Source organism: Colossoma macropomum, unplaced genomic scaffold, assembly GCF_904425465.1.
Source record: "Colossoma macropomum unplaced genomic scaffold, Colossoma_macropomum, whole genome shotgun sequence".
Taxonomy (NCBI): domain Eukaryota; kingdom Metazoa; phylum Chordata; class Actinopteri; order Characiformes; family Serrasalmidae; genus Colossoma; species Colossoma macropomum.
Genome location: NW_023494787.1, coordinates 14,424,933 through 14,450,745, shown reverse-complemented (window position 1 = coordinate 14,450,745; position 25,813 = coordinate 14,424,933). Strand labels below are relative to the sequence as shown.

Below are 25,813 nucleotides of genomic sequence, written 5' to 3'. Positions count from 1 at the left end.
TTGATGATAGTCCTCCACAGCTGGGAGGCCTTCTCAGAAGCTCATAAACAAAGAGGGGCATAATAACACGGCCAGAGTGATAGGCAATCTCACTAAATACTGATTAGTGGGACACCCAGAAGCCCTTAATCACTGTGGGAACCTCTACTTTATTTGAATGATTATCATTGAGAAGCACGCAAGGGTGGGGTGACCAATGGTCCAGACCGGACAGACTCTGACTTTACAAACTTCCTCTACACTGCAGTGCTGTACTCTGCACGGCTGAGACTGCAAGGATATCAGAACATATTTAAGGGGGGTTATTTTAATTAGTTTCATAAAGTTTCTGAAGGTTTTGACCAACGACCATTTTGACCCCTTGAGCTATCTTTGTTCAGATTAAATTAAACAGGAAATACCTCGAGTCAGGAAACAACCCAAACTTCATAATACAAACAATAAAAGGATATCAGTTAGTTAGAAACTTAGGAACGCTTGGAATGCTAGGATTAACCCCTGTAGACACAGCTTAGAGTGAGGGATTTGTTTTGCAGTCTCACACATATTGTAAAAGTAAAGAACTCTGTCAAATGTGAGTTTTGATGTAAACTGAACTAATATAATTCAATGGAGTCTCATTTCAAGAAGTCCTGAATCGTTTAATTTTCTTTAATAAAAGTTTCAGGTCACAATTATGAGCATGTTTGCATGGGACCACCCACTCAGCCTATAGCGGTTTAAGCCCCCTTCATTCACACTGAAGTGATAGAGTGTTGTTCCTGCAATCTGTAGCATAGTTATTGGAGTGGAAGATGTGGGGAAAACGATTAAACGTTGTACTGTTCCTGTCTGTCAGGAAGAAAATGCACCATTACAGCCTTTCAAAGGATCCAGACATGCAAAAAGGGTGACTGAGTTCACTTTTTCAGATTGGTTTGCTCAGTACATTCGTCTGTACAGACTGCTTTTTGAATGCAGTGTGCCTCATTTCGCATGCGAAGGAGTCAGTCAATCAGAACAGCAGAGATTTACATATACACATCTTAAAGGACCCTTGTCATGGAAATTTTCTTTATTTTTTTCAAAGAAGTAGTATGTAAACATTGCTAAAGCTTTAAAACATGCAATGTATTGCCAAAAGTATTCGCTCGTCTGCCTTCCCACGCATATTAACTTGAGTGACATCCCGTTCTTAATCCATAGGGTTTAATATGATGTCGGCCCACCCTTTGAAGGTATAACAGCTTCAGCTCTTCTGGGAAGGCTTTCCACAATGAAGTTATAAAGAGTGTTTCAGCCTGGAGTGCTTTTTAAATCAGATGCAATACATGCATCACTCTTATTTACATGCATCAGTCTTAAAGGCAGAGCAACAAAAACAATCTGTTTAACCAGAAAAGTTGGAAAATGATCATGTAAAAATGGCGCACAGTCAGGCACAAAAACAGCCTGTTTAATTGTTAGGGATGAAGAGAGGGCAGAAAATGGTCATGTAGAAATGACTTTGGTACATAAAACCATACAAACAAGCAGGTTCTTGGGGAAAAAAGAGAAAAATGCAGACAGAGACTTGACATCATTTCACAAAAACACACACTAGTCAACGCTAGTCTTGAAATAAGAGCAGTCAATTAGTGAATGGCCTTTTAGAAAATGAGGCAGTTGGAAAAGCCTGAACAGCTGCTGGCCGTGTGCTGCCGGTGCATCTCTCCCATCTGCATCAGACGGTCCACCTGTTTAGTATGAGCAGGACACCGACACACAAGAGATCCAAAGGTACTGGCTATAAATCGTACCTCTATAAAGCACCATAAAAAAGTCTACTCCAGTCACTCTTCATTATATAGTAGCCATGTTTGCTGCAAGCATTACAGTTTCTCATTTAAGGCGTGTGACTTTGGAGCTTTTGAAGGACACTCACCCCCTCCTACCTTAATGAGAAATTATTTCTATAAGATGATGGCTGAGTGGCACGTGAAATGAGAAGGGACGTAATTAAAAAGTGTGCCAAGGTGAATCATCATGAACAACGCACAAGACGTTCTGGCCTGTTATTTGATGTAAAGGTATTAGAGGGGGTCTGGCGTTAAAGGAATCAATCATAGATGATAATATTGCTGACTCTGAACGCAAGTCACTAGCTACCAATGATGTCATTTTCATAATGCTAATGGTGACTATCCAGTTTCATCCCTTATTAGCCACATTGTCATTTCTGACCAAACTATTTCCCCAAGTGAGAGCGACGGGACAGCACAGTTATTTATAAAACTGCTCATCATACAGCCCCCCTATACCCAGATAAACATATGTTTATATATTAAATACAGACCAGACCACAAATCCATTGATGACATATGGCTTGTAATTTACACTGAGAAAGAGGTCAATCTGAAGTCTTTATACCTTGTGTGGTGTTGATGTGTTTGTTACTCAGTGGTCTGGTGGACCCACTGCATTATTGTTTTTTTTAAATCAAAACAGCCACAACAATTTATGTAAAAATACCAGATGTTTAAAATATCACAAGTGGCCAGTGTAGGGTTCTCCTTTAGCAGCTGTAGCCAATCAGCAGCCTCTCCATGTTGTCCACCCTCATACACACATATACAAACACATACACACAAAGACACACACACACTAACAGCAGGCCATGTAGGAGAAGAACAGAGTGAGGGACACAGCACCTCCACATTATCATTCCCACGGGTTCACCCAACACCACATGTGTAGTATAAATGTGTGGGGGGTTTACAGTGTGAAGACACTGAAAATGTGTTATGAGTTTATATGTTCTTCACAGAAAATAAGCAAAGGCCAAGAAATCTGAGGTTGAAATAATAATAAATAGCATAATTTCGTCTTTCGGTAAACATTGAAAACGGGTCCCCAACGGACCCCAACACCACACAAGGGATAAGATTTACAGACACATGTTAAGTAGTGGTGGGTGGTATGGCCAAAAATGTTTATCATTAAAATTTCTGACCGATTGGGTATATACACATCACAGCATACATACATTTTCAAATAGGAACCATTTTTAACAACCAAAGTAAATCTGAAATATTTTTATTGTGAAAAATAGTAATTCACGTCTGAATTTTTACAAGGCTGAAACTGGCTTCTTATTCAGCAGCTTTTCGTTCTAACTCTGTTCTGTTTCTTCATATTTTACCTGAACTTCTAAAGAGTGAGGTACCTGATACTAAACATAATAATCAATGCTTTTTGCAACACTTTATATGTGCTATAACTGTGTCTTGTACTATCTGCCACCCTCTGCTGGTGTAGCTCGGAGCTTCTTCTCCGTTGTGTGGCAAACTTTAGACGGCTGCAGCAGTCTTTCTTTGCTTTCTTCTTCGAACAGAAAAGAAACTCTGACTAAAACGTGAGATGCGGGCTGTACGCTGCTGTCTAGAGGAGTTCAGACAGCTCATGGCTCTATGCTGAGAACGCATAACAGCAGACAGTAGCTTGTTTGCATAACAAAAATGCAAAAAATTATTTTTAAACTTCCAAGACTATTCAAATATTTTTAAACTCTGACCCACCTCTAGTACATGCAGGACTACGTAGTAGTATGTGTACTAGTATATAGTAGGAGCAGAAATAATCTTAACGCTTGCAATAAACCTTTGGACCTCTGGTTCTCATAGAGGTGGGCGATATGTTAAAAACTGCACATCACGATACTTCAAGACATTTTCATGATACACAATATGTATCACAATATTTTGTTTTTCTGAGATTTAGTAAATTGGAAAAGTGGCTTGTTTGTGTATCAAAAATCCAAAAAATATTTTTTAAACTTTCAAGACTATTTAAATATATAAAGATAATGACCCACCTCTAGTATGTACACAAAGTATATGTGTGGATATGGCAGGGATAGATACAATAATGAGTGAGTAATGTACTATAGACAGCGGACTTTACGCACTGCTCACTTTTCAGAGCTTACAAATACAGAGTCAAATTCTCTGTTCTTCACAAACGCAGGGCACTTTGCTGTGCTTGAACTTGGCTGTGAACTTGAACGACAAGTCTTAGAATTCCTTCTGTAGGCATTCCAGTCTGTCGTCATGGTGTTAAGTCCTCTAAACCTCTAAAGGGCTCTTATGGGGTCAAGAGCGCTCTTAAGTTCCCACTGTTCCCCTCAGGAAAAAGTCACAAATCAGCCAGAGCCGAGGGGCTCCCACACTGTAGGTGCAGAAGTTTCTAGTCTCAATACTTACAGTAATTCATGTGAGCTGCCCCTCTTTACTAAACAGACATGGGGGACCATGAAAGCAGAGTTACTGTAAGAAGTAGTGCGACACACATCCACAGACTAGCATACACCACCGAAGTACATTCACAATACAAGATCAGAGTATAAACGATTAGATGTATTTTAAATGTATAAATGATTCTGCACAGAATGATCCTTTAAAGGAGAAGTCCAACCATTTTTCATAATTTCTGCATAACTTGGTTGATGAGATGTAAAAGTCATTCAGAGTGGTTTGATGTGAAATGATTCACTGTAGACAAACTTACTGATCAGTTAGTCTACAACACAAATACAGCCATTTTATTTACTATCCAAAACCACCAGTGCAGCTACACGTCTTCTGAGTTTTTATATGCAATGTTGATGATGGTAAAATAGGTAGTGGTAATAGTGGTAAATCTGAAGAAAAAAAAACATATCTTAAAATGATCGTATAACAATGTCTCAAGACGCATATCCATAACCATTTCATGTGATAGATTTCTGTGAATGGGCAGAAATAATCTCTTAATGCTTGCAATGAACTCTTTGGATGTCTGGTTCTCATAAGGTTCGCGATATGGTAAAAAATAGCATCATGATACTTCAAGGCATTTTACGATACACAGTAATTAACTATCACAATATTATTCTTATTCTTATTTAATATTTTACACACTACACTGCACTAAATCCAATTAAACAGGCCTAATTATGCTCAACTTATAATGAAACGTAGTTAGTCAGCGTTCTGTAAGAACTGGCGATATCCAGGACAGGCTCAGAAAAGCATCTTCACATAATTTATCACAATAACGATAAAATATTACCATATTGCCCACCCCTAGGTTCCCATCCCCACCACTGTGGTGACTCTTACTCAGTAAGTTACTCTAGAATACAGGATTTCACATCAAAACACTCTGAATTATGTACAGATTATGACAATTTGCTGGAATTAACATGAATTAATTACCTCCGTAATTAAACTCTACTCTGAGGGTGACATTACTGAGCACTGCCATAAGCCAGACTATAGGCTCAGTAAAACAAGCTAAAGGTTTACTTTGGAAATTGCACATGACTGTAGGCCTCACCTGCTTGTTAAGCACTTTAAAATTGGCAGGTGACTGTATAAACCACTACTGTCACAGGTCACAGTCAGACATGTTTGCTTTAGCAGTACAAGGCACAGTTTCTGAAACACTGAGAAAGAGTTAAAAACTTCACAGACCTTTAAAACCAAAAGGCAGCAGTGAACAGTTAGGATGATGGAGTGAATGTAAAAGCTAACCGGTGTGTTTCCATCTGCAATACTCGTAAAACACACATGTAAAGGATGTAAGGTCACAGTTAAGGGGTTAAGGGGCACAGCACAGCTCTGAAAAGGACAGATGGAGTTTGTAGGTGAACTCGTGTCTGCTGTGTGTCTCTCTCTATAAACGAACCGTTCCACCTTAAATGGCGCAGCAGTTAGCGAACAGGCGCCAGAACATGAGTTAAATTTAAGGTGGAACTGAACATTCCAATCCAATAAGCAGCGGATGAACATAACTTCAGCCTCGTCTATAAAACGTAAACACGAACTTTTTAAAGATGTGAGAAATGAAAATAAAGAGAGAAATGAGACACGAGTTAAATGCACAATGAAAGACAAAAGTAAGCAAGTAAAACACGAAAAGAAAGAAAAACGACTTCAGCCTGATTCACAGTACACACAGAATGAACTTGCACTGATACGAGGCTGAGCTTGGCTACTTATTCGCGGCTTCTAGTTCGAATTCTCCCGTTCCACCTTAAATAGTGTAGTTAAACTTTCTCAGGCGCCAGACTGCAACTGCTGCACCATTTAAGGTGGAACGGGAAAACTGGAAGCTGACCCTCTTTTCGCTGATGTGAACTGACTTTGTGTTGGAGTTACTCACTGTGGTGTTTGCTGAGACTCGGACTGCGCAGAGCTCTTCCGGCCGATTTCAGCACGTCCATCCCAAATCTTGACAAAAAACAAAAACAGCTGGAGCTGAAAGACCCTAAAAGCGCCCGACTCAGCAAACCCCGTCCGACTAAACGCGGCCAGCCGCTCCGTCAACTTTGTTGTTTTGATGCTCAAGATATCTGTAACTTCAGCCTCCGAGTGGGCGGAGCTACAGCTGTCAATCAAGGAAAAAAGGTTCATATTAACCCTCTCCTGGCTGCACATTCCTCATTTCCCAACGTTTAAAGGGAAAGTCCACCATTTTTTTTAAATATATGCATGATTCAATGGAGTGATTCAGATTGGTTTGATGTGAAATACTCCATTCTAGAGAAACTTGCTGAGTCAGAAGTGTTCACAGTGGTGGTGATAGGAACCAGACGTCTGAAGTGTTCAATGCCACTAAAAGCTCAATCACGGAAAGTTTACACTGCCTAAGAAATGAGTTATATGACAGTTTTGTGACAAAGCTTTTATCTATAATCTGTATTCTAGTATTTCATGATTACTTTTAGTACATGCTGGGGGTTGTAAAGCAAAATAGTTGCCAAAGAACATTTATTTTATCATCAACAAATAAATCTCAGAAGACGTGTAGGTTCACTGGCTCTGTCGGATAGTAAACAAAATGGGTGTATCTGTGTTGTAGACTTTGCAACCCCTGGTTTCTATCACCACCGCTGTAAAGAAATCTGAGTCAGTATGTTTCTTTACAATGAACCACATCAAACCACTCTGAATGACTTTTCATGCAATCTGAATGACTGCATTATGCAGAAATTTTGAAAAATGCATGGAACGTCCCTTTGAGACAAATAAGTTCTTATACGGTGTTTGGAATGCGCCAGTAAATGTTTATTTTCTATTTCTTGCTGCAAATTTCCAGAATTCAGTGTATCCTCTAAATGTGGGCCATGTCACCCCCATGTGGCTACTGGAAACACAATCATGTTGACACAGGCAGAAATGTCAAATAGTTTCTATGTTGTATCTTGAGTCTGAATTCGGGGCAATCAACAGATTTCTAACGTTTTTCTTTATGTTTACACGAAAAGAGTCATTTTTGTTGTTTGAAGATCAATATGGTTTAAAATGCAAACTTGCTGCCTCAGTTTTTCACTAGACTGTGGACATTAAAATACTCTTTGACCATAAATCTGTATGCACCGCTATCTTTAAGCCAACCTGAAATTAAAATAGATTTTTTTTTACCTTGTTAGTTTATCTGCCTCGTCATATTGAGCATGATAGATCATATATCACTCAAAGAACAAAGTTCTAGTTTCTCCATAATCGCTGACTGTAATATAATTAATTTTGCCCATCTCTAAACCATCTTCTGAGTTTTGATTACATGACTTTGCACCAGTAGGCGGGCAAAATATTAACCCCCCCCCAATACACCAATCATTGAGAGAAAAGGCTCAGCCAGCTGAGAGACCCTCCCTGATACCATATTTCACTCACAAATAGGTGAGGAAAGTAGGAAAATCTGTCAGGATTTCCTGTTCACGTCAACTTTAAAAGAAAAAAAATGGACAGCAAACGAGAAATAACTGCTTTCTTCTTTACTCTTCACAAAGTTTACAAAAAAGACCCCAAAACAACGCCACTGCAATCCACAGAAATACTTTTCAGTCAGGGGAACAGTAAAAATTCAACATTTGACAAATCATCCCTGTTGCAAAACAAGATCTAATCCAAACAAGCTTGTTGCATGATGCAAATTTCAGAGCAATCATTTAAGAAAACGTGAAGGATGTGAATAGCATAAAGTGGGCTGATTTTTAAGTGACAGATGAGGCCAATCTTGCCAGCACTATTAAGATGACACATACAGCGCATTTGTCAAATGTAACTTAAGCTATTGTCTATGGATATCTCTACCTCTGAGGTGATGATAACGATGGTGGTGGTGGTGGTGTTGATGGGACCGTACTTGGCACTTTTTACTGAAATGAAAACATTCAGCAAGCTTTTTTTACTTTTACAGTGTCGTAAACAAGTCGTAAACAAGCGTAGATTTGGAGGACCACTGTTCACTGAAACAAAAGTAAGCCTGATTTCAGTGATCACTGTATGACATCTATAACTCACGGCCAAATAAAACACATGAGAGAAGCTGAACAGAAGTACCGCTACTGAAAGAAAAAAGAATGGGCACGAGCTGATCGAGGGAGGACATCATCCGGGTTGTTGTGTGAAGTATTTTAAACTGAAAAGATTCAAGGCACTGCGTAAAATGACTGGAAAGATCAGCTACCCACACTGTGTATGTTCAGCTCTCTGCATATTGTCTAAACTATTTTAATTTGGTCCAGTAATAAAGAGGATTTGCACTGACCGCAAAATACAACATTCTCAAATATTTATGCAGCATATAATCAATGAATACAACATCACGATCAGTCTCTTCTGAACCTCTTCCTCAACTTTGGCATCGCCGTGTTGGGAACGCAGGTGAACTATGGACTTGTCAGACAGCGTCGGGGCAGAACGGAGCATTTCAATTTTCAAACATGAATAATACGAAACCAATCGCAACTTCTGATCCACACTGAAAGAATTACAATACTATCGTCATAACTGAACCGAAACATGCTCTTTCAACAATCACAGCATCTGGATAAACAAATTGTGTCTTCAGTCAGGAATACTCTCATCTCATGGTAATAAAAGAACCAAACGTGAAATAATATTTGCTTTTCTTTTACATTCATTAAACTTGCCATGAAGTAAACATCCCGCCTCTCCTCTGGCACTTAAAATTCCTTATGTTTAACACAAAAGTGGGGGGAAAGGTAGAAACACCTGAACAGAGGAACTGGGAGGAGACGCATAAGCGCCACAGACTGTAGTGGCTTAACTGCGGAAAAAGTTTGGCTGAGCTTTCTGATAGCTTTACAAAACAATCCTAAAATCCAAACTGGGCAAATTTAGTCAGCATAACATCCCTTTTTTTCCTATCTTTTCCTCCTTTTGTTTCACCAACAACAGAGAACAGATTACTGAGAGGGGTGAGGGGGTGTAAAAACACTCTTAAGAGGTACACATACTGAGCCTGGTCAGTTTAGAGGACAAAACGGAGGGCAGGGAGGGGAAAGCTTTCACTTTTTCAGTGGCTGGTATACGGAGGCGTTGGGGTCCAGACTGGAGGGACTGGTGTCCATGAACTTGGACGAGTAGTGAGGCGTGACAGGGGTCATGTTGTTTGTGTCGGCTGAATACGTGATGCTGGGCATGACGGCCATGACCTCTGCTATCTTCTGCTTCAGCTCCTTTATCTCCTGGTCCTTCTGCAGGATCTGACCTGCGCACAAAAACATTTGTCATGTTTAATTTTTTTCCCTAAATAAAAGATATTAGTTCTTGCATCCTACAATTTTTAAGGCACACTGGGGTCGTTTGTTTGGGAGGCATGGATGTTGACAAGGCTTAACAGATGCTACTGTTAGGAATGTAATGCTCTACTGGAAATTGTATTTCCTGTTAGTGGAAAGAGAGAGAGAGAGAGAGTTCATTTGGGCTACAGTCGCGTTCAGACAGAATGTGTTGGTTTCAGTCAGGCTCAGACAAAAGTCTGTAGGGGTACAGTCGGGTTAATACAGAATCTTGTCAGGCTGCAGTCGGGTTCGGAATTTGTGGGTCTTCAGTCTTCAGAATTTTGTGGGTCTTCAGTCAGGTTCAGACAGAACACAGTCGGGCTGCAGTCGGGTTCAGACAGAATTTTGTAGGTCTACAGTCAGGTTCAGACAGAATTTGGTCAGGCTGCAGTCGGGTTCAGACAGAATTTTGTGGGTCTACAGTCAGGTTCAGACAGAATTTGGTCAGGCTGCAGTCGGGTTCAGACAGAATTTTGTGGGTCTTCAGTCAGGTTCAGACAGAACACAGTCGGGCTGCAGTCGGGCTCAGACAGAATTCTGTAGGTCTACAGTCAGGTTTAGACAGAATTTGGTCAGGCTATGGTCTGCTTGGGACAGAATATTTTGACCTATAGTTGAGCTCTTCCTCAATCTGCAGATTCAAAAACTGGTACTGTCAGGTCGGGGTCACACTTGGGCAGAGAATGTTCTCTGTCTATAATCAGGGTCAGTTAAAAATTTCAGATCTGACTAAATCTCTACTGTGTTTGGGTGTGTATTTGTGTGAAAGCGTATCAGGCAAGAGAGCAATAAATGACACTGAATGTTAAAAAACAGAGAGGAAGTGTAACCTTGTGCAATCTCTAGCTGCCTCTTGGCATCCCCCAGCGCTGAGAAGAGGTCCAGCTTGATCCTGGTCTCAGCACTCAGGCTGTTCTCCAAGTGCTGGGTCTTATCCTGCATTGCTGATAGCGCAGACATGAGAACCTCTGTATCTTTTTCGTTCTCTTTATACTTGCGCAGCTCCTGTCAGGCAGAGTGGAAAGAGGAAGGATGAGCAGAGACATGGAGAAACACATGAGAATTTTATTACATCTTTTTATGTCCATGCCTTGCTCCCTTTCAATAACACTACCAATTCATGAGGGGGTAAGTGCATAGGCTTCTTCAGACATGTTTGAAGCTATCTGACTCATTTAATAAAGCCACTGCCAACTGCCTCAACATGCTGAGATGGGAATGCTTAAGTAAATCACTTTGTCACATTACAAAGTAGTGAACTCTGCTCTTAAATCCATTTCTAATGGGAACTCAGCCAATTACGTTGTCCAGAATGTAGTCTCCCCCCCTAATGTTCGACTGAAGAGGGCATGTTTTATACAGTAATATTCAGCAATATTCATAGGCAGTCTTGAACTGACATAGCAATATCTGCAGTTTACGCACCATCTAATGCTGTATTCTTTGTTTTTCTTCAAGGAAAAAGTGGACCAGACAAGTCCTTAGTGGTGAAATGCCTGCAGCTCACCTGCGCTTTGCCCTCAAGCTCTCGAAGCTGCTCCTCTTTAAATTTGACATCGTGGGAAAGCTTCTTGCACTCAGACTCCAGCTCCCGAATGCGTGTCCTCAGGGAGTCTGTGCATTCCCCTCTGTTGTGTTAGGAGAACATGCAGTGAGTCTTCCACCATGCAGGTGTCAACAAGAGTTAATGCAGGAAAGAAACTAACAGGTAAAATGAAAAGCTGGGGGAAAACATGTCCCGACTCAGCTCACAATAGGAAAACAACTGCATCTGCAGCTGCTGCATGAACATGGTGATGCTTGTTTACTGCTTGAAGGTTAAATCACATATTAAACATGCTTACATTAGTACAGACTACTAAATAATAAACAGTGTTTCATTACTTGCATACAAAGTAGCCTTGCAGTAGTTATTTTTTAGTACTTTTTGATCTAAAACAGTCCCAATTTCCTCTGCATTATGTTCAGTTTCTACTGTCTGCACTGACTTCAAGAGTGACCAGTCTGAATTCGCTGACTATCAGGTTGGCGGAAAATATAACTGATGTATGAAAACAGACCAACGCCTCCATCACAGTTTGCAGGGCTATGTCATGCTCTGTGTAGGCTTTACCTGGACGCAGCAGCCAGAGCAACAGCACGGGCAGCTGTTGCTTCCTCCAGCTTTTTTCTCTTCTTCTCATCAGCTAGCTGTTTCTCTATTGCTGCTCGTGCCTCCTGCTCAGCTTTCAGACGTTTCTCCAGCTGAACAATGGTCTGCTTGTCTTTCTGTTTGGCCTGTACCGCATTATGAAGCCTGATGAAGACACATACACAAAGCACTATTAACACATCCAAAGGCTGACATGGTAAAGACTCAAACAGGATCAGACACTTACAAGATGTTATGCAATATGTTATGCAAAGACAGCTCCTCACACAGTTTTACACAATTTTCCCATCACACCAAATGCAGTTTATCAGATGCTGATCAGTTTTCTTCTTTAGTTTTGCACTGGTGTTACAAGGCTAATGTATCTAAGAACTAACTGAACCTTGAACCACCAATTAGCATTCTGCAAACTATCAATACTTACCACAAACCGTGTTAAGTTGCTGATGTGGTTTCTGACACTGTAAGATATACTGGACAAAAATTCAGGCTTCAAGGTGGCTGCTACTGGTTTTATCTATGTGACATACTTTGTCCACTATTACATTATTTTACTGTATTTCATATGGTGTCAGAAACCACATAAGCAAGTCTATTTAAAAAACTTAACTAAATGTGGTTAATTAAGTATATAATGACTTAGGCATGCAGTTTGCATGATGCTAATTAGGGTATAAGCTTCCACTGCTTCAGCCTTGCAGCTGCAGTGTTAAACTACAGAAACTTAGAACAAACTTTGGGCTAAAAGGGGAAAATAATTTAATCTGGAATTTTTGCAAAATCATTGCTTTTTCCCCCCCAAGTGATCTGGCAGCAGTGAACATGATAAATTATTAATGCCAATTCATTTTAGGCTCTTAACTGGGGGTGGTGTCAAAGGTAAACACACAGCTAATAACTAATAGCTAATAAGCGAACATGATAAATTATTAATGACAATTCATTTTACGCGGGGTGTGCGATATTGCAATAATACAACGTCACAATACTGATTTTTTTTCTGACATTGGATAAACTGGAATGAACCTAAAAAACAGTTTTGCCACATTTAAAAAATTAGTATAAAAATCTATGATAATAAATGATTTTTTCCATGTTTGACACGCAGCACTTCAATAAATCCAATTAAACAGGGCTGATGATACGCACTTTGGAATTAAACATGCAGTTATTAAGTGTGGTAGAAGTATTGATGATATCCACAACTGCTCAGAAAAACATAATTTACCACATCCAGCCCTAACGTTAACATATATTCCTAGTTTGATCTTTCAAACCATCTGAAGTTCTAGCCTGAAGCCCAGTGGCTCACATTAACTTGCTGTAACTCCACGACTGCAGTCCTCTCGTTCAAAGACAGCTACTAAATGGCAAGTCCTATTGAGTCTGAAGCATCATTTGCAAGCATAACACCCCACTGATGCCGTCAATATTAGTAATATCAGTGTAGTTAGCAAGGGAGGATGCCTTCTGCAAACTACACTGGACAGTGCTCGCAGGAGACCTGTGGATTAATTAACAACCCACAAACTACCAAAAGCAACAGCAAAGTGGTAATTCCAGCTCCTGTTAAAACAAGATGTGATGTAGTGGTACGAGAGGGAGAGACTACAAACAAATAGGAGCTGGAATATGCAGTCACTTTTGCTCTTTCTGTGTCTACCGTATGGAAATCACATGATTTCCAATTTCAGGAAAAAACTATGATGAAAATAACGTTAAAGATGGTAATAATTACATTCTGATGACGCTTATTTTGTCCACTCATATAGCCATAAGAGGTCAAATCTGAGCAAATAAGAAAAATACAACTAATCACTTTTAACTACACAAAAAATTAATCACGATTAATTATTTTATTCATGTGACAGTCCTAACAACTACGTTTCAAAGCACAATGAGTTCTCACTTATTCTGCAGCAGCTCGTTCTCCTGGCGGAGTTGGCCAAGCTCTGAACGCATGTTCCTCTCAACGCTGCCCAGAGAGCCAATCTGACTGCGCAGGTCCTGCTCCACCTGACGGCTCGCCTGAAGGTCCGCCTTCAGTTTCTTTATGTCCTGCTCCAAACTGTACACACACATAAATAACGTACCATCAACAACCAAAACTAACTAAAAGATTGTGTAGTGCAAACTGAACTTGAATCCACTTACCGCACTAAAGTGTCTGGCTTACTGAGCTGGTTGTTGGGTATATAGTTCTCCATCACATCTCGATGGGCGCTGGTGTTTTTCCCGACACCCTTCTGCTTCTTCTCACTTCTACTGGACGTAGACGAGGACGGCACGCTGCCATTGGTGGAGCTGTGGCTGCGGGGGGAGGAGTTTTTGTAATGTTTTGAGGAGGAGCCTCCACCTGTGCTGCTCAATTCCTCTTTGAGGAGCAGGTTCTCAGCACTGCCTCCCAGCTCATTGTTCAGTCTCTTGCTGCTCAGGTAGTTTTCCATAAACTCAATATCCTGCAGCTTAGAGTCCACAGTCTGTAGAATATTGTTGTTTATTCCTATACTGTGCTGTTGCTGCTGTTTCTTGGTGTCCCTGTCTCTACCGCTGCCACCCTCTTTGCCTCGCTCCCGATGCTCCAGCTCGGGGAACGAAATCGGCAGTTTCTTAGTAGCAGGAGTTCCATTCTGAGCCAGCAGCGTTGAATCTGCCTCCAACATGCCTTTAGAGACAGCTATAGAGAGAAAGAAAGAGAGATCAGTTTGGAGAATAAGAACACAATGTTCCACTGTTTTTTTTTCATCACCAATTACAGAGGAGTAATGTGATTTAATGCCATCCAAAAACACAAACTTAAGCACTTTTTTCTTTTTTAATCTGTGTATCCATTGAGTCATCATCACTTCTGGACATCTTGGCAACCATATCATAGATACTGCCAAGACTAGAAGCAAAAAAAAATTAAAAGAAAATGCTGCCTAAATAGAAGAAAGAAAAATGCCTTCACAAAGCGGTCAACCAAAAACAAATGGAAAGCAGGACAGCAGCCCTGGACCCTGGCTTGTTGGCTGCTCATCCTATGTCCCTGCTGCAATGACTGTTTTGGCAGCTGCACCTGCATGGAGACTTTTCCACTTCACTCCATTAAAAATGGGCATTCGGGCCAGTTCTACTAAACAAATGCAGTTTATGGAACACACAGGTAATCTTAACACATAGTAATATTACCACGTAACAATAATTTTCGTCATTACATGACTGGTTTGGTTGTTGTAGGTGTTTTACAGAGTGATCAATAAGCAGTTGTTGTTTATTGGCTTTGTACTCTAGAACAGCACACATTAAACGGCCCAAATTGTGGAAAACTATGTTTTCCTCACTTTTGTAAACACTGTTTAAGTTTCTAAACATACCATTCACTCCATAGTCCATATCTAATAACTAAGATGAAAGGAACAGCCTGCTTTGAATTCACTGTTTTTGTAATGTAATGAAAAACCAAATCAATTTCATACATCTATCTACTCAGCCTATATCAGTTTAGACCTGCCTATTCACTCAAATTATAAGAAGTGTTTCAGCCACGGCTGCTTTTTGCATGAAGCAGCCAGTCAGAAGGGAAGTCGCAAATATATCAGTCTTAAAGACACAGTAACAAATACTACTAAGATATATCATAAGGATCTTGTAGGGAAAAATAACACTAAAGAAAAATGCAGGATATGGATCCTTTGAGTGAATTTAATTTAAGGGTGTCCAATCTACAGTGAACAAACCACAGGTGTTTTTAAACATAGCCCCCTATTTTTAAAGAATCATAAATGAATGCCAAGTTGTTTCTCAGCCATTGGAGTATCATTAGGTTATGCACAAGAAAGCTAACAAAAAGCCCAGAGTTAATTATAGATGCTGCATTTATATCTGGTTTCTGATGCTGTTGGTGCTCGATATAAAAACCAAAGAAGTGTCAAAGGCAGTAAAAAAGACCATCAAGAGACATTTGCTAATTTGGTAATAGTAAACCTCCTGGCCACCCATGAAGGACTACAGTAGTAGATACAAAATACTTTCAATCACAAAGAAAAACTTTTGAACAGACAGAGACTACGACCCAGGATGTAGACAGAGAGGTGTCAAAGATAACCAAAAAAAGAAGCATTTACCAGCATAACCTCAGAATATTCAGCTTAAGATATGGATCACTGGTAAACCTCAAGAACCACAGTGACAGAATGAGAAAAATGTTCAAAGCAGAGCAGTAAGATGCTGCTCTGAACCATACACTACAGCAACCAAGACATTTTCCTGGACTTGGAAAGTTTTGGACTGTTCTGCATCTGACCTGAGCCACACTGGCCATGCCTTTCAACTACTTGAAGACAAGGCAAAAGATAAAACGCTACTAAAGAACTGAACATGGCTGCATTACAGGCCTGGCAGAGCATCAAAGAAGATATCCAGCATCTGCTGATGTCTGTGGGTCACAGGCAATCATCAAATGCAACAAGTACTAAAGAGGACAAATTTACTTAGGATTTTCTTAAACTGTCCAATCGCTTTTCCTTAATGTTCATCCACCATATAAAAACAACCAAATTAAAGCTGACATTCTGCATAGTCTCTGTATAATTTCAAATCCAGTGTGCAGGAGTACAGAGCCAAAACAACAAACACTGAGACATTATCCAATTACTTATAGACTGCACTGCAATTCAACATCTGTTTATTTTTCGATAAACAGACAGCGACCCAAAAATGAACACGCAACCATGTCATCCATTTATTTATTTGTTTGTTTACCTTCCTCTGCCTCTCTCTCCTGCCTCTGTAGCATCTGCTGCTCTGGAGGCAGTGCCTGCTGAAGGAGCTGCATGTAGAACTCGTTCTCCTTCTGCACTTCCTTCTGTTTCCGCAAGCGCATCTTATAGCTCACATAGCTCTTAAAGCCGAAGCCCAGCGTCACCACTGGGTAGCCGATGCTTTAAAAAAAAACAAACAAAAACAAACACAATTCATCTTCTATGTCGTGAGACATGCATAGCGCTGCTGTCGGAACAAAACCTTGTATCTCCATCTTCTGTTGTTTTTCAGTTTTTAACATAATTTGAAAATGCCTGTTGCCCTTTAGACTCTGGTCAATTTCATGAAGAATGGACCAAAAGAAACAGCCCAAAATGACTTGGAGAACATTCTGGTTCCACTGACTTACATTAAAATTAAAGTACGTTTTTTGATTCTCCTGTAAAGTTATCATTTTGGGGATATGAGGTTTTGTTCTGACAGCAGTGTTATACAAAACACAAACAGTTATGTAAGGCATGTAAAACTGTATCTGTGCATGATGATTCATCCATCCTTAAGGTGGTGATTCAACTGCCTTGATTTCAGAATGTTAGATTTTTTTTAGCCAAAATTTTCAAACGCAGACAAAAAACCATTTTGGTGCACTTTATAGGTTTACAGTTTCTGACTGTATCCCATGTATTACTGCACAATCTATCAGCCCCTCTCCATTCATCAGTGAAAAGGGACCACCACAGCAAAACCACTAACCAGATATTATTTTGGTATTCTGAGCAGCTGGAACACTAACATGGTAGTGTGTGTGGTACTGGTACAAGTGTATCAAACACAACCGTGTTGCTGGGGGGGTTTGGAAAATGAGTGCATTTACTAACCACCTTATTATTAGTCACACCTACCTTATTAGTGCACCTTGAAGGTGTACAGTTAGAGATCTTTTCCCATGCATAATTTGCATTATGCATCCTCTAGTATTCAACTGAAACTTGCAAAGGTCCAGTTACATCAAATTTCTTGTTTACAAAAAATTCAGATGAACTAATAGAAATGAATAGTGACAATGGTTACCATGGTTCAATGGTTTAATGCTTAACTGCTAATAAACTACTAAAATAAAGTAAAACACAAAGATATTTTGATTAACTGTTCTATTTGTAATGTTTTTATAATTTAAGGGTTTTTTTTCCAGAAAATTGAATAGCAATTGGTAATGGATGGTGAAGAAGAAAGAAAGAAAAAAAAGCTTTTTGAAAGAAAAAGCATTTAAAAATATTCATCCCCATAAGAAAAAAAAAATGTCTTTTCATAAATTTAAATAAATTAAACAGATAATTAAAAATATTATTCAGTTGAAACAAACAGTGATCAAAGCTATTCTTAAAGAGCATTTCATGCTCCTGCCCTGTCAGGTATGGACTAACACTCTGCTGTCCCTTCATGTTGAGCTTTAGGCTTAATCTATTTGTCCTCTGAATTGAATTTTGCCAGTACAATAATCTGAAGCAATTTCTTTTCTTTTGCAGTGGCTCTGATGCTTATTGTATCCACTTTTGACAAACAGTCGACTTTACTTTTATTAACAGACCACAGGACTGCTACAGAAGCCAAGCTGGTTCACTTTCATAGCTAAAATTTGTGCATTTCTTTTTATATAAGTTAACTGGCTTTGCTAGCAATTTTTTTCAAGTGCTTAGTTTAGTCCGCTATAATACCTTGCTAGGTTGGCGTCCAGACCACAGTCTGCCTGTTGACCCCTGCTCTATAGTCCTTCATCAGTGGACAGTTTCTGACCATAGGACCCCTGTTGGCTGAAAGGTTTTAAATGCTGTGCTGAGAATAATCCACCACTCAAACAATGAGCGGACACTGGTGATTTTATGATTATTCCTTTCCATGGCGGTCAGAGTTGAGGGCAGCTGATAAATAGTGCAGCAACAGATAAAATACAGTTAGTAACTGTAAACCTACAAAGTGCACCTACATGATAAAATGAACAATAAGTTTGAGTAATGTGGTGTTTTCATTATTTTGTCCCCCCCAACAGTTCCTCCAGGCGCATTTGTGTAGCCTGTGTACTTTTAAAATGAATCCTCCCAAAATAACCAAATTGAACAATCGTTTTCGATTTCATGATGCGCCGACTCTTTTCCCAAAGAACCAAAATCAAATCACTGTGAGGTCAGGGAATGTAAACCCCTGTTATGTAATTTGGACACAACTCGACGGCATCAGAACACCTTACCAGTGAGCAGCAAATGGACGGCACAGGCCAACATGGAAATTTTTCAGGTCTTTGAACCGGATGGCTGCTTCGATATAGACAAACAGTATCCACAGAGACACCGTGGGCAGACACACCCCCCGCTCTGAAGAGGCACAAACACAGAGACCATTAACCAAATTCATTCCCCGTATGGCAGATCAAAGATTTCCATTTCCCATCATTCATAATAACCATTAACACTGACACTGTTGGGAAAACTTGACAAGACTTACAGAAATCAAGACTTATAAGCTGTTATAATTTATTATTTCACCTTAAAGGAACATTTTCACCAACTTCCTACACAGTCAGGATAATTATTTGTAATGCTGTTGTCTCAGCCATCCTCCTGCAGTTTAGTGCTTCACTTAGCAGAAGCATTCCAGTGCATCCCTTTAAGGTGAGCAGACTGAGCCACAAGAGTTTAAATTAAAATCCATCTAGAAAATTAATCAACTTTTCTTCAGTGACACAGTGACTACAAACAAAACACTTTCAAGCTGCTAACACTGGTAACAACCCCTCAGGCTTCCTGACAGCATTCACTTGTTCAGGCTTGCTAGATGGCATACGTCCACAGTGGCTATCAACGCTGCAGCTTCAGGCACAGTGAATGAGGCTGCTTACTGGAAACCCTCCTAGAATCAGCACTTTATTGCTCTCTTTCGTGAGCAATCCTAACAAGCAGGAAAGTGATACGTTGTGCAACATTGCTCAAAAAAATCCATCTCCTCTTCATCTACTGCAGATTTTGCAGAGGAATTCTAATTATGCAACTAAACGCGTAAATCTTTAATAAGGAACTTGAAATAAAAGCATTTCTGTTATTTTCAGTGAAATGGCTTGCATTTACATAGAGACAGTCAAATATATGTGTAAATAGCCTGGGGAAAATACCTAGGATCACAACCTAATTTGATAAGCAAAGTAATCCTGCAATAATCGTCAATAAATAACAACATTTTTTCAAAAGTAGTTGGCAATGCTCTCTAAAAACGTGTCAATTTGCATTTTGCCAATTTGAATAGAAAATGTATGGGCTGGTGACATGTGGCAACACTATAACATCACAAAAGACATTTTTACAATACATATGCATCCCAATATGTAGTTTGTATATATTTCGAAACAGACAAAAAAATAAAAAAACAGTTGTCTCACATTTAAAAACACTATCAAAAACTACTTTTTGCTATCTGCACTGCACTAAATCCAATTAAACAGGGCTAATTATGCTCTCTTTGCAGTGAAACAGGCAGTTGGTCAGTGTTACTTAAGTATGCCAATACCCACGATATAGGCTATTCAAAAAAGCATAGTGCAACATAATCTGACATAAAGTATGATGACAACAAAAACACTGCCATACTGCCCAGCCTATCTCAGGGTTAGAAAACAATTAAAAGCTTATGATACTCACCTGTGTGCCATACGTACTGTACCCAAACGTAAGTGCTGGCGGCAAAAAACAGCCATTGCATAGGGATGAACAGGAGGCATATGATGTCTGATGTGAACGCAACGCAAACAAAGAACACAGAGAACGCCTGAAGAGAAGAAAGAAAAAAGGGAGAAATGATATGTTTATGTATTCAAGGCACTTTACTGGAATTTAAGAGAGCTTTGGATCAATTTCACATTTGTAAACACGCTCAGTTGTGTCATCCCTGAGACCCGAGGCGTCAGAGGTAGAATCCCCATCAGGAATTCAATTAACCCAGCATCCTGCTTCTGCCCACACACTGACAATTATAGCTAAGTACAAATCTCATGCTTACATATGTTTAAACACTTCGCAGGAATAGGCAGTGCAGCAAACTTCAGCTGTAACTGCAAACCTTTATTAGCCATGAATACATGCTAAGAATAATAGAGATCAAAAACAGAGTATTAGGGACTTTTTTAGATCAGTTGTCATTGATTAAGAAAAGATATAATCTTTGTTAAAAAAAAGTGGTTATATTTAATTTAATGCAATTTTACTGCACATAATTAAAATAAAATGCTTTTTACAACCGGTTTAGATTAGAGTTTTCACGGTGTGATTTTTCTGAATCGATTGCATCGGCTTTATGGTATTCAATTAAAAGACAGTGAAAAGTGTAAATATTAATCCTGAATATTTGAGCCAATACATAATAAAAGTTTAAAGTTCATGGTTTATTAACAAGGACCGTGTAAATTTGGGGCATCAAAACATGCTCTGACCCAAACAGGAACCAACGAAACCTAGGATTCTAGCTCTAGTTCATGTTTCACTGGCTTGAGAGACAACTGGAATGGTTGTAGTGACAATATTAAAAGGGACTGCTAAATGCTAATAACATTAGCATTAGCTGCCTAACTAGGTAAAGCCACCTTAGCAAACTCTTTACAGAGTGATAATTCTCACAGAACATGTCGATCTCATTTACATTTTGGTGCACTTATAGTTATTTATGACTTTATCACCAAAAAACTAAAGTGAAGCAGTAAAGCAGTAGCTAAATTGTCTATGGGCTTCAACTACAAGTGTTAGTTAACAAAGAGAAACTTCCAAATATACAATCTACTCAGGGGTTCCCTCTAAATGTGCCATTGTCAGAAGTTCTTTTGTCATTTTAATAAGTCCTATGTCACGTCTCCAGGGCTGAAACTACTGAATATTTTCATTTCTGAATAGTCAATCAAATACTCGAACATTCTTAAATATTCAAATATTCTACGAAAATAAGAAAAGCTCAAAATACACGTTTCACTTTAATGATTAAATGAAAAATAAACATTCTGTGTTAGAGTTTGTTATTATTATTATTATCATGATTATTATTCTCAGAAACAAATGCAGTGGAGAGCATGCTAGCTAGCAATGTGGAGCGGCAGGAAAAGCATTTAAACTGCTCTGGGTGATTAAAACTGACATTATCGCCTTAAATCAGAGCTCTAACACAGACAATTAGGAACCAAACAGCCCTACTTTCGACTACTGGAAAGGATCATTTGACTGACATGAAAAAAAAACTAATCATATATCATCGTTTTTTGCGACGTGCAGATTATCTTGTTCTCTCTAGATGTGCTGCTGTTGCACTCTACTGCTAACTTGTTACTGTTTAGTTTCGTAAACAAAACTTTGTTTCCTATCAAATTGATAAAAAACGATGCGCAGAAGTGGGTAAAAGTCCAAGTTATTCTCATTGCTTTACCATTTTCAACTACATACATTTTAGGAATTATCATATTTTATCGCTGCATTCCAACATGTCTTATGCTTTCTTTTATTATATAACTTTAAACATGTATTTGCCTCAGTCCAAGTGATGAAACAATTCACATTCTGTTGTGATGTAAACAAATGATAAGACAGATGGAGCGACGCCTGCTTTTTCTCTGACTTTTATATTCTGGTAATGTGAAGATCATCACAATGGCAATGAACATCACTGTTGGTCTTTGGAGTTGAGGAAGAAAAATACCAGCATTCTGAGATTTCTTTCGTTTTGGAAAATCAAGGAACAAATCGAGGCCTGCGCTTGAGGTCTCCTGCTTTGGTGAAGAGATGGCACTCACCAGTCCCTGGTATCTGAAGGAGTCATAGACACTCCTGATGAAGAGCCAGAAGGGCCATAAGTACTCGAACCGGAACTCCAGCACAAAGTCTGCCAGCAGCACCAAAGCCCACACCAGAAGGAACTTCAGGTAGAGGAAGGTGCTGCAAAATATAGGGGAAGACAGACAGATCAGAGTCAAACACATTATAATGGCAAAGTATTTGCTCTGCACAGTGTCTCAATGATTTCAGTAAGCTCTTCTATATGTGAGTAACATCTTGGACGCACATACAAAACCACTGCAGAGTAACTTGTGTATAGTGGTTAAACCCTTCCGTGCCTTAAAAGAAGCTGATCTTTTTTGCATACTGTTGTAGAATTTACATTTTGAATGTCCAAGCTGCGCCAGTTAATACGCTTTCAGGGACGGCAGGAATAAATTGCAGTCCATGACCAGATAAGAGGCCAAGCAAATCTGTAATAGCCCAATAACTGACAGAATTTTCAAGACAGTTAAACTTCATTTGCAAGGCAGCTTCTCGACATGCCTGAACATGTCACTGGAAAAGCCTCAGCAAACCAGCACACTTGCATTTTGGAGCGAATAGACACTGAAGATGGACAAAACTGGGCAACAGTGCCAAGCAACACTGCCAATGGTGCAAATGTGCAAGCAAGGACACAATTATCATATTAGAAGGAGAGCAGAAACATGTTGAGTCAAGAGACACCATCATCACCAACTGTGTATATTTACATAGACATAAATCTAGGCAGTAAGAATTGTTTATTCAGGAAATAAAGACAGTTTAGAGACAAAAGAAAATGCAAAATTCTGGCGGAAAGCTTCTTGAGAAATAGGATCTGTTTCATCTTCACATTGAAATGGCACCAGTTATTGAGCCTAAACTCTTTAAATGATGGTGCATCAAGGGTTCTTTAGTAAACAACATGGTTCTATATAGATCCATGAACACTCAAAGAACCCTTTGCATGATTAAAGGGTTTTTGGCATCATGAAAGGGTTTTTCAGACTCATGGAGAATGTGCATGAATGTGCTATGCACAGTTCTATATAGAACCTTTATGAAAAGGGTTCTGCCACTGTTACAAGTTTGACACTGTAACAACAGAAGAACCATTTTGGGTACTATATATTTTTTTGCAGAGCACAACATCTGATCATTTATAATGTATTGCCTTTTCCTTTTGACAAGTCTTTTTTATGTGTTTTCTAGTTTTACAGCAATGCTACAGTTTGCAAGCAGTTCTATGGGAATCATTATATCACGTTCACACCAAGTTAATTGAGGCATATTTTCATTTCTCAACACTGGATTTAAAAACTATTGTTGTAAGAGTAAAAAAGGAGCTAAACTGTTCATGGGCTTCAACTGCATGAGTTCACAATCTAAGAGGAAACAAAAAGAAAAACCTATTTACGGCAGCTCTACATCAGAAAAGACATTCAGATTAGTAGGATCTATATTAACATATGATAACAGATAATACTGGTAAGTGCTATTGTGCAATGTATGTTTACAAAATTCAGAATTTTGAAGCAGTCTACAAAAGTTTCTTAAATACAGGGACAGTTGTTCAGATGATCTTGTTCCTGTGTACTACACCACAATTCAAAACTTTTTGAACATCAGAACGCATAAACGTCATATACACAGTGGCCCCAAAAAGTGTAAAGAAATTTGTGCCATACTTAGAAATGTATTGTTCTCAGTGTGATGGCATTTAAATGGCATTTATTTAAAACAGAGCTTTTTCTTTTTTTGCAAAGCATTCTTTCAAAAGGCAGCTGGTTATTTCTTTGCAGATTTCTGCAGGTTTGCATCCAAAATTCAGTTCATGACCCCATCAGTCTGGTTGGAGTGCTTCTTGAGGTTTTCTCCACATAAAGAGTCTATCATCAGTTTGATGTTGTGCCAAAAGTGTTTCCTTTGCAACAAGAATCATTTTGTTGAACGTTTTATGAAACAACCTAAAGAACTTCAGTTAAGTTGCCAATGGTCATGAAAGAGTCCAAACACTTTATGGGGCAAATGTGTATGTGTGTAACAGGTGTCTCATAAGCCTTGAAGGAAATTAACAAGGAACTCCACTGACTTTTCAAAACTTCTACATAATTAAATGTTTGACATATCAACAAAACCATTCCGAGTGGTTTGGTGTGAAATGCTTAGTTCTAGGAAACTGACTGAGTCAGAACTGTTCACCATGGTGGTGATAGGAACCAGACGTCTGAGGAGTTTAATGCCTCGAAAAGATCCCTCACAGAAAGCTATTACACGAAATACTTAAGAGTACGCTGCCTGGCGCTTGAGACATTGTTTTATAGCAGTTTTGTGCTAACGTTTTGGTCTAATGCATAATTTAATCAATTTATATTAACCCATTAATAGTGGAGGGGTACATGCAGGGCGTTGTAAGGCAAACTAGTCCCCAAAGAAAACTTATTCGTTCAGATTTATGACTACCATCATGACATATATAAACTTAAAAGACACATGTAGGTTCATAGGAAGTTTTGTATAGTAAATAAAATGGCTAAATTTGTGTTGTATACATTGTGACTCCTGGTTCCTATCAGCACCACTGTAAGGAAATCTGAGTCAGTATGTTTCTCTATAATAAACCATTTCATACCAAACCACTCTGAATGACTGTTTACATCTCAGGGACTGAATCATTCAGAAATTTTGAAAAACTGGTGGAATCCCCCATTAAGGCCTAAGTAAACCCTATTTTTTAAAGCAGTTTGGCTAACTAGTCCTTAAGTTAGTCGTGCCAACATATGGTAGCGTTAAGTCAGTCAGTCAGCTCCTCATAGGCTGCAGTAACACTAGCGTTAGCTTAGCTACAGCCATGTATGACACGCCAGCAGCCAACTAAGCCCGGTCCACCCTGATTAAGGCTGCTATTCCGACAGTAGCCACGTAGTTTACAGCAAGTAAGACATTTAAACGTGAAACCAAACCTGTGCGAGCCAGTCGTCGGTGATTTTACAGCGCTGGGTGAAGGGCTAAAGGCTAAAGCTAAAGCTGTGACAGACAGGCCGGAGGGTCGCTGCCTAAGCGCCTACAACACCTTTAACCTATCTGGGCTTGACAGCTGGCATGAGGATGGCATTGTGGAGGGATATGGGAGGCTGGCACGGTTCAAAGAGGCCGTGCCGCCCCGGTAAAAGCCCCCCCAGGTGAAAGCCCCGGTTCTCCGGTACCTGCTCTGGATCCCTTCGGCGATTCGGTTCCGTTTTAACGGACGACGGAGCTTAACGTTACTGCAGTCCGCATTGCGCCGCTTCATTCTCCCACCATAAACTTCTTCGAGCTGAATGAAGTCTTTCGTGCTCGTTACGATAAAGAGGGGAAAAGAGGGTTATGTAAGCGCCTCAACGCCGAGCCGCATCACTCTGCAGCTGCAAAGATGACATTATTTAAGCTCAAGTAGAAACAAAGACATAAAAAATAAAAACACTCCCTTTCAGTCAAGTCAACGTACGCTCGAGAGCGCGA

The 25,813-nt window shown here is 39.5% G+C and overlaps 2 protein-coding genes across 2 annotated transcripts in view; both read right to left on the bottom strand.

Annotated features, from left to right (window-relative positions):
• Positions 1 to 6,365, bottom strand: part of ldlrap1a (low density lipoprotein receptor adaptor protein 1a) — a 31,887-nt gene extending 25,522 nt beyond the window's left edge. The window contains exon 1 of the mRNA XM_036566205.1: positions 6,163 to 6,365. Within this exon, the coding sequence (XP_036422098.1) occupies positions 6,163 to 6,223 (61 nt within the window). The 5' untranslated portion in view covers positions 6,224 to 6,365. The remainder of the gene's footprint in view (positions 1 to 6,162) is intronic.
• A 1,489-nt stretch (positions 6,366 to 7,854) lies between these two features.
• Positions 7,855 to 25,791, bottom strand: maco1a (macoilin 1a). The gene is made up of 11 exons (XM_036566204.1): positions 25,519 to 25,791; positions 22,306 to 22,447; positions 20,177 to 20,303; positions 18,736 to 18,859; positions 16,491 to 16,669; positions 13,902 to 14,424; positions 13,657 to 13,815; positions 11,709 to 11,891; positions 11,103 to 11,223; positions 10,426 to 10,600; positions 7,855 to 9,522 (listed from the first exon to the last, which is right to left on the bottom strand). The coding sequence occupies exons 1-11, from the start codon at positions 25,602 to 25,604 to the stop codon at positions 9,320 to 9,322; spliced, it is 2,022 nt and encodes a 673-aa protein (XP_036422097.1). The 5' UTR covers positions 25,605 to 25,791; the 3' UTR covers positions 7,855 to 9,319.
• Positions 25,792 to 25,813: the final 22 nt, after the last annotated feature.